Source organism: Papio anubis, chromosome 3 (genome assembly GCF_008728515.1).
Source record: "Papio anubis isolate 15944 chromosome 3, Panubis1.0, whole genome shotgun sequence".
NCBI lineage: Eukaryota > Metazoa > Chordata > Mammalia > Primates > Cercopithecidae > Papio > Papio anubis.
The window spans coordinates 131,671,885-131,680,929 of record NC_044978.1 but is presented as its reverse complement, the minus strand read 5'-3'; the positions used below and the strand labels follow the sequence as shown (position 1 = coordinate 131,680,929).

Below are 9,045 nucleotides of genomic sequence, written 5' to 3'. Positions count from 1 at the left end.
TCTGAGAGACCAGCAGGAACTAATGTTAAGCCTGAACATCATAAACTTTTAGTGTGGCCTCAAACAAAAATTGAGAGTTTGCTTCATTTTTCTCCCTGTTCTGTAACAGGTATAGTTAGTGAAATATCATAAGCAACACATAGTACTTTTATCAAATGCTACCTGACTTACAAATAAAATTTTCAGCAAATAATTTAAGAAAATCTTGCGTTTTAATAGGAGGAAGGTAATGAACAATTTGGGAATGCTTTAAACAAAGAGTTGCTTAACATAAATAAATCCTGATAATCAACACCACGATTACAAATAAGCACATTTTTTTGGGTATTGTAATCTTTATTACAAAACAAGTATTTTATGTTGAGGTAATATTTCAAATGGTATTTAGCAAAAAATCAATTGAATCTTATATACAGAATGTTTCTCTGTAAAGGACTCAGAGAACAGTTTTTTTCTAGCATTGCACACAAACTGATTTTAGAAAAATAAAGCTAAAAAGTATCTATGTAAAGAGGAATTTCTTTCTCCCACTCTTCCCGACCCAATCCTTCTTATCATCACCAGTGATCAGTAAGGTGATGTTTATGGGAGTTCTACAAAAAAAAAAAAAAAATGATGAATTGGTAAATTAATTGGGAGAAAAATACTTTCTTATCCAAAACAACTCACTGTGCCATAATTTCAAAGTGCTTTTGCAAACTAAGTATTTAATCCTATAGAATTTACTATTATTTATCCCAAGAATAGAATTCCCCAGTCTCCAACGAGGAAACCCTGTGCAACCTTCCAACTCCAATGTCTTCTGCTGTGAAGCCCTCCCTCGTTCTCCAACACATTGGTCACCCTTCTCAGTGCTTCCAGATAGATATCGTGTTCATAACTCTGTTTTGGCACTCACCATACTGGGTTGTAACAATTCTTGTTTCTCTTATACATATCCCTCTTTAACTCTGTAGCTTTGTGGATCCTTCTATAAGTTCCTAGGAGCAAGAAGCAAGTCTTAACCTGCTTTACGTTTTCAACACCTAGCACAGTGCCTGGTACATCATGGACCCCCAGTTGCTTTATTTGTTAGGTTGATGAGTTAGGAACTATCTCAGCTGCAAAGTTATCATGCAGATCCTTTCTTGCTTCTAGCCTCTTTGGATGTGTTCTGGTGTTACTCCACAGTATTTAAACCTCTATGAAATGATGACACCCTAGAAACAAGTGTAATGTCCAGCAATTCCTTTCAGGAAAAAAATGGCATCTGGTTATTCTTTTGATCAACACATCAATAAATTATAGTTATCATGATACACTTTCAAGTCCCTAAGGCTCCTTTATGTGACAGCTGCTTCTTAGGACAGCTGATGCTAATAGCCATCTTGGCAGTCATTATCATCTTGGTCCCCAATGGGTTTGTTGTGATAGGCATCAACTGTTAATTTCCGGCTCTCTATCTCAATGTTTTTCAACTGGCCATCTTCCTCACTGCTTGATTCGCTCTCCGTGGAGTTGCTATCTTCTTTGGATCTGCTGCTGTCTTGAGAGTCACTGTCATCTTCCTCAGACTGGCTTTCCTCGCTCTGACTCTCTGCTGAGGTGCTATGAGACTGCAGGCCCTCCTGGCTGGAGCTGTTCTCATCCTCGGGGGACTCCGGGCTTTCCTCTGAGAAGCTGAGGCTCTCACTGGATTCGCTGTCTGCTTGCTCCTCTCTGGATTCACTTTTTGAGTGGGAGAGTGTGTGCGAGCTGTCCTCCTCGCTGGAGTCACTGTCTTCCTGGTCTTCTACATGACTAGTTGTGGGGTCCGGGTTGTCTCCTCTGGACTCACTCACCACCTCTTCCTGAGACTCACTGCTGTTCTCTTGAGATGGCAGGTTGCCCTCTTGGCTGGACTCACTGCTGGGGCTATCTACGTTTTGGCTGTCTTCCTGGGACATATTCTCCTTGCTGTCTTCTTGAGAGTCACCCTTGCTGTCTCTCCTGGGTTGGCCGAGGCCAGCATCTCTGGAGTTGCTGTTTTCTGTAGAGTCACTCTTGACTTCTTCCATTGTGTTGTTGTCATCAAATTCACCTCTATCATCTTCCTCTGAGATGCGAGACTTCCTAAAAATTTTCCTACTGGGATGCTCCAGCAATTGGCTGTCACCTAAATCTTGAGTGTTTGCTTGCTCATTGTTTTCTCCAGATTCTTTTGATTTCATGCCTGCACTGTTCATCCTGGAGTTTCCCCTTTCACTTCTGATGCTGTCTGGGTCATCACTCTGCATTCCCTCATCGTCAAACTCAGAGCCGTCTCCATGGCTGCTCTCCCCATCGCTGACACCTCCCACCCAGTGCTCTTCACTGTCACTCTCAGGCCTGCTGTCCACCTGGTCCTCATTGTCAAGTTCCCTGCTCTCACTGGTGATATCCTGGGCACTGTCTTGCCCTTGTGGGGCACCCTCTTCACTGGATTGTATGGTGTCATCAGAGTCCTCATCACTTCCCAGTCTGGAGTTTCCTCCTTCTTGTCTGTCTTTGGGCCCTGGACCACTGTCATCATCGCCAAAGGTATCATCTCCACTGTCATCTTCGTCGTCATCTTTATCATCTCCTTCTTTTCCTGTGCTCCTGGAGAAGCCACCAGCTGGCCTATAAATGTATTGATCATCATCAGAGCCCAGGCCCTCCTCTGACTCAGTGCTGTCACTGGGGTCTTCATTTGCCTAGAATTTGGGGTTAACAGATATGGTCATTATTCCAGGAACTGATAGAGAAGGAGTTATCTAGAGCCTGTCTAGTCTTTCTGCTTCCTTCATCCTACGTCCCCTCCTCTAATGGTCAGTTTTACTACTCAATAACGTCTCCACCAGAGCTTAAACAGGAAGGAAGAGAAGTTGAAACTCAAGTGGTTCCATTTTATATAGGCACACTTCACTCAATGCTGCTAACATTTTCTCAAAAAGCTTTCTGGAAATCACATTTATGAAATTCAAATCATACTGTATATATAATTCCTTTAAAAAACAAAAACAAAAACAAAAATTCTTGGGCCGGGCACTGTGGCTCACACCCGTAATCCCAGCAATAGGAGGCCGAGGTGGGTGGATCACGAGGTCAAGAGGTCAAAACCATCCTGGCCAACATGGTGAAACCCCATCTCTATGAAAAATACAAAAATTAGCTGGCCGTGGTGCCACGCACCTGTAGTCCCAGCTACTCAGGAGGCTGAGGCAGGAGAATCACCTGAACCCGGGAGGCAGAGGTTACAGTGAGCTGAGATCGAACCACTGCACTCCAGCCTGGTGGCAGAGCTAGACTCCGTCTCAAACAAACAAACAAACACAACAACAACAACAAAACCTCTTAGGTAATTGTTTCTGAATTAAACAGTTGGTTTATAATGCTCATGCATGAAAGTGTTTGGTGTAAAACAGAGTTTTCAAAAATAGTGAGTGATCTTAAAATGACCCCAATTTTTTTTCATCTGGAGGGAAAAATGTACTAGGACAGGAGGATAAAATATTTAGGTAAAATGAAAATAAAATATTGTAGTAAGGTATATACCTCACCCAAACCATGTTTCTACCTCATTGGTACAACCAGAAAGTTGCCTATAGATGATTCAGCTAGAAGACACCAACTAGTGTGACCACCAAGGCAGCTTAGTGCTGAGTGGGAAGTCAGAGAGGTGAGCCCTGTAAGCAAAACAATTGGATGCACTGTACCAGTAAGGAAGGACAGTGAGTCTTCACACATTATGCTCCCAAAATATCTGCTCTCTTTACCATAGCCTACAACAGAGCATACCTGCTAGTTTTTTGTTTGTTTGTTTGTTTGTTTAACACGTCCCGACTGATCAATGTCTGAGTCTGTAATTGGGAGTAGTTGTGTATATGCTGTTGACTTCTCTTCCTAGCACTGGAGTTTGATGCTGGTATGGTGGAACTGAGCATGGGTTTAACCTGCTATACCTCGTTAACCCAACTCACAAGAAGGAATTGCAGGAATCACCATACTTCATTAACCCTTTCTCAAGCAGGGATGGCTACTGTAACTTGAGAGCTTAGAGACCCTTGAGGCAACAAATCACAAAGTCCCCAGCAGACAGCATTTCCCCAGTTCTATGCTTTTAAATTTCTAGAATGTTCCTTTGATAACCTCAAGTAAATAGGGATAAACAGGCTAATAATTCATCTTCCAACTCTGGCTAAGTGTAGAATGCAACATGAAACAAAGTTTTGGGGAGAAACCTGGCTCCTGAACTCTCTGGAGTCCCACAGGATTGAATTTGGTTAAAACAATAGCATAGCTAAGAAAGTAACAACACTTAGTCTTAGAAAAATGAAAAAGAGTGCCAGCTTTAAGGGATATAAACTGAGTCTGCCTTTCTCACTCCCAGAGCCCGGTCCCACAGATGGGACTATTTTTAAAGAGAAAGTCATTAATGAAGTAATTGTTTTACTTAAAGTTTCCTCAGGGCTCTCCTGTTCTGTCTTCAAGCAGGACCCTTGACACAGAGAAGTTCCCAGGCACTTCTTCACCTGATCTGAACTGCTCCAATTGTAAAAGCAACAGTTTAAGTTGATGAGTAAGTTTGAAATGGTCAATGACCATTTGTGAGTGCGTGTGTGTCTGTGTGTGTGTATTTTTTAACTAGGAGAGACATTTGGGGCTACAATGCCAGCAATCTAGCCTCAGTGATGAAAATAAGATGAATAGCATGTCTGCATGTGAATTCTCCTTACTCATTTTTCTCTTCTTATTTTATGGGACTCTTTAGCCAGCATAACTCATAGTTAGAAAATATTATATTTAGAACTGTTGCCAGGTAATTTAATCTAACATCATTTCCTTCCATTCCTAAGTAGCCTGAAAAGTTAAGAAAGGTCTGTTTAATTACGTGTTCCTCTGAGTTAACTTTACTTCCTTTCGATGACTCACTACTCTCCTGAAAGGAGAAAAATGTTTATTTTTCTTTTTAGTAATTCCTTAGGAAATAAAAAAACATGATACACATCAATTGCTTCCAGTCTGGATTTACTACTTTCAAAATTGTAAAGGGCAATGGAAAGAGTGTTAAAGTTGCTTCATGAGATGTTTATGACAAAAGTAAATGAGATAGTTACCAAGGGAGGTGTTGGTGCCTGAGTCAAATGACCCTGCAAAAAAGGAAAGGAAGGAAAACAAATTACTCCCTCACAGATGGATTTCATTATTGTAATTATTTACAATAATTTTAGGATTATTTTTAGTTTCTTGGTAGAGATCTTACATTTACATGAGTAATTAGTGAAATTTTATGATGAAATAGTTCAAAAAGGAAGGTAAAATGACTAATGGCTTGAAAAGATCTTGGGATATAACAGACCTAGACGATGTTTCTATTTCTGATATTTCATTTACAGAAATAAATACGCTGTCTTTGAACCTGGCCGTTCATACAACCTAGAGGAAATGTAACACATGAAAAGCAGCATTGAAACTCAGAATCCAGATTTAAGTCTCAGTTAACTCACTGGTCTTGGTTTTAGCCCTGAGAACCAATCATCTTGGTGTTAGCATGGAAAGTCATGTGTTGCAGGAAACCCCTAAGTTCCAGGTAAACCGAGATGGTTGGTTACTCTAGGTGAAGGTAGGCAATTCACTTCATGTGTCTGACCCCCAGTTTCTTGTTCATAAATTAAGGAAATTAACACCCACTGTGCTTACCCCACAAGGTAGTTATGAGGGCGAAACCAGCTAATGCCTATGGAAGTATCTAGAAAACTATTTATTCAACATGATATAAACTAAAGAAAAAATCCATTTGAGAACATCCATCATGTAAAATTTAATAGTAAAAAAACTGAATTGAGAAAGCCATTAAACCTTTCTCAAGTCATGTAACAGCCCTGGTTTTAAAAACAAATGCTAAGTCAGAAATTTAACTAGTCATACTTCTGATTTATTTCACTATCTTTAGTCTCATAAGCACTATAAGAATGCCTTAGCAACTTCCGGTACCCCTCCCCACCACTTCTCCCCCCTGCCCTTTGAGGAGGGCAAAGTCCTGTGTGGAACACCCAAGGCACGAAGTAGAGCAGGGAGGAGCTGCTATTGATATGTCTTCAACGTGCGTCTCAGCGGTGCTGGACTGGGGATATCTCCTTAGAGAAAGGAGCTATAATCACTCTGTCTTTGGCCTGCGACAATCACTCTGTCTTTGGCAGGCACAATGGCAGGCTGTGCTCCAGTCAATTATCATTTGGAATTAATGGGTGGAAGGGAGCAAGACATTGTTATTTTTCTCATGCCAAGGCTAGACTTGAGAACAGGGCATGTTTGTGTGTCTCTGGTTAAATGAGAGAGAGGATCTACAGTGTCTGCTTTTAAATTAACCAGCCTATGGATATCTCTGAAGAAAGTTCATAACAAATACTGTGAAGTCTATTCCAGACTCAGGCATGGACAAGACCCCACCTCAGGTCGCTGACATTATCTGGCCACCACCAAAAGCACTGGGCCCAAGCTTTATCATATGTAAAAGCCAGTAGGAAACAAGGTAGTGAACAAAATGCTCTGATTTCACATAAGATTTTAACCGTTAGTGCCAATCTTGAGAATTTTCTGACCTCTTAGATCAGGCTCCCTCCTGAGAGGGAGTAACACACTGGTTAAGAATGTGGATTCTGGAGCTAGAGTGAGTGACATAATCTCAAAGTCTGGCTCTAACACTAATTAACCACGTAACCTAGACAGATTGAGTTACTCTCTGTGGTCAGTTTTCTCATCTGTAAAGTGAGAACAAAACATAATGCCTAATTCACAGAGGTGTGAAAATTAAGAAAGTTAATATACGTAAAACACTCAGAACTGTGCCTGGCAATGATTCTTGAGTTATTGAGAGTTAATAATTCTCAATACAATAACATGCCAGCAACATTAGCTCTCATTCCAGAGACTGTAGTGTCCTCTCATTCTTCTTGCTTTTCTCACCTCCCAGGACTTGACCTCTTGCCCACCAGATAACTCTTGTTAAAACAGATTTCAAGTCATAATATTTCCTGAAAACTCTTGGTTCATTGTCATGCATCCCCTGGTACTATTATACACATCCATTACAAGAAGAAAGCTAACAGAAAATATGCTTCCTTGCCAGAGTATATACTACTAACTTGGAATCGCAGCATTATTTTCATCTATGAACTCTATAGTTTAGCTTATTAATATGCTCATGAAGTCATTAGCAGTTTCAACATTTGCAATAAGTCAATTTGGTTATACTCATAATAAATTAAAATTAAAATATTTCAAAAAGTCATATTTCTACTCACCTTCCATTCTTCAGAACTCTCGGATTCATTATTTTGATACCTGGCTACCTAGAAAATTTAGTACACATGGTAAATCCAAAGAGAAATTTCTGAAGCAACAGTTATTAACACTTTTCATACATAGGAGTAGGGATAGTCAAATTTTAGGCTGCATCAGAATCACCTGGAGGCCTTGTTAAAACACTGATTTCTGTTTCCTATCCCTAAAGAGTCTGGTTTAGCAGCTCTGAGGTAGGGTCCATGAACTTGGATTTCTAACAAGGTCCTAGTTGATGCTGATGCTGCTGGTTCCGGGATGACACTTTAAGAACCACAGCTTATAGGGAAGAAAAATGTGAATGATATCTATATGAATGGCAACTGAACAGAATAAAAAACAACTTAAATGAGATTTCTTAAGAAAACAGCATTCTAAGAAACTACTATTTTTACTGGACTGGAACATATACAGCCATCTTGGTTCATAGCCAGTGAAAATCACGGAGTTTTAAGTATAAAAGGGTTTTTTCACATATCCCTACCCTAATACTTACTGGGAGAGCGCAGGATAATCCCCAAAGGAACGTGAGCAGGATGCTGATCTTCATAGTTGGGTGTGATACGTCTACCTGGAACGAAGGACATAGATGTTTCTCTCCATGTTAAAGAAATAAAGTAGCTTCAACTTTTTAACAGTTTCTTCTTATTAACAATTCATCCAAATGTCCGTGAACTGATGAATGGATAAATAAAATTTACTATATCTATAAAACAGAATATTATTCATCCATAAAGAGGAATGAAGTACTGACACGTGCTACAGAATAGGGGAACCTTGAGAACACTATGCTAAGTGAAAGAAGCCAGATAAAAAGGCCGCATTGGAATGCTTCTATTTACATGAAATGTCCAGAACAGGCAAAGCTACAGAGACAAAAAGCAGATTAGTGGTTGCCCAGAGCTTGTGCAGATGGGAGGTTGAGGGGTGACAGCTAATGGGTACAGGATTTCTTTTGGAGGTGATGAAACTGTTCCATGTATCATAGTGAAGGTTGCACAACTCTGTGAATATACGGAAAACCACTGAGCTATACACTTCAAATTAGTGAAGTATGTGGTGTATAGATTATAACTCAACAAACTGGTTTTTAAAAACCTCACTCCTAAGAAATAAATTGAAAATGTTCCAATGAGGAGATCTACAAACACTAACACATAAAGTATGATAAATTGACGAAAAAGTAAAGAAAGAGGAATACAGAAATTTCTATCCATTCACTTTTACAATAATTACGCAGCTTGGTGTGGCAGAGCACCCTAGCAAATGTATTCTCCCTAAAAACTACACTTATTGACACCAGTGATAGGTGGTGGGCATTTGTTTTCACACACACACAATGGCTTCTAAGTCACGTTTATGACTGCATAACAATGTCTACACAACATAGATTGTTTTCGCTTTTTTTTAATCTACAAGAGATGTGCTAGAGTAGGCTGCATATTACAACTTCAGAAAGTTCTTAATATCTACTGTGACACATTTAATCATACATTATACATGATTATGCTAAATTATTTTTGCTGGCGTTCACAGTACTGAAGGATTTGGGGAAGATTAGAGGTTTGGGATATACTTGTAAATCATGCAGAGAGAAACATGCCAAATCAAACTGCTTTTCTGAAGGGTAACTTCATTTCACACTTCAAGAACTGTTGCTTTGGAAAACACTTTGTTCTGTATTTAAAAATAGATGTACTAGATGCTAAAGTAAAAATTTATTGA

The 9,045-nt window shown here is 39.7% G+C and overlaps 1 protein-coding gene across 1 annotated transcript; it reads right to left on the bottom strand.

The window, feature by feature from the left end:
• Positions 1-318: 318 nt before the first annotated feature.
• On the bottom strand, positions 319-8,082 carry DMP1 (dentin matrix acidic phosphoprotein 1). The gene is made up of 4 exons (XM_021938437.2): positions 7,813-8,082; positions 7,284-7,327; positions 5,097-5,129; positions 319-2,693 (listed from the first exon to the last, which is right to left on the bottom strand). The coding sequence occupies exons 1-4, from the start codon at positions 7,868-7,870 to the stop codon at positions 1,356-1,358; spliced, it is 1,473 nt and encodes a 490-aa protein (XP_021794129.1). The 5' UTR covers positions 7,871-8,082; the 3' UTR covers positions 319-1,355.
• Between the last annotated feature and the right edge of the window lie 963 nt (positions 8,083-9,045).

Bases quoted from the DNA above. Each gene is read 5' to 3' on its own strand.
- DMP1 (XM_021938437.2), bottom strand. From the start codon at position 7,870: ATGAAGATCAGCATCCTGCTCACGTTCCTTTGGGGATTATCCTGCGCT. The intron at 7,328-7,812 runs GTATTAGGGTAG...TTTTCTAGGTAG, and splicing joins ATCCTGCGCTCTCCCAGTAA to CCAGGTATCAAAATAATGAA. The intron at 5,130-7,283 runs GTGAGTAGAAAT...CCTTTTTTGCAG, and splicing joins AGAGTTCTGAAGAATGGAAG to GGTCATTTGACTCAGGCACC.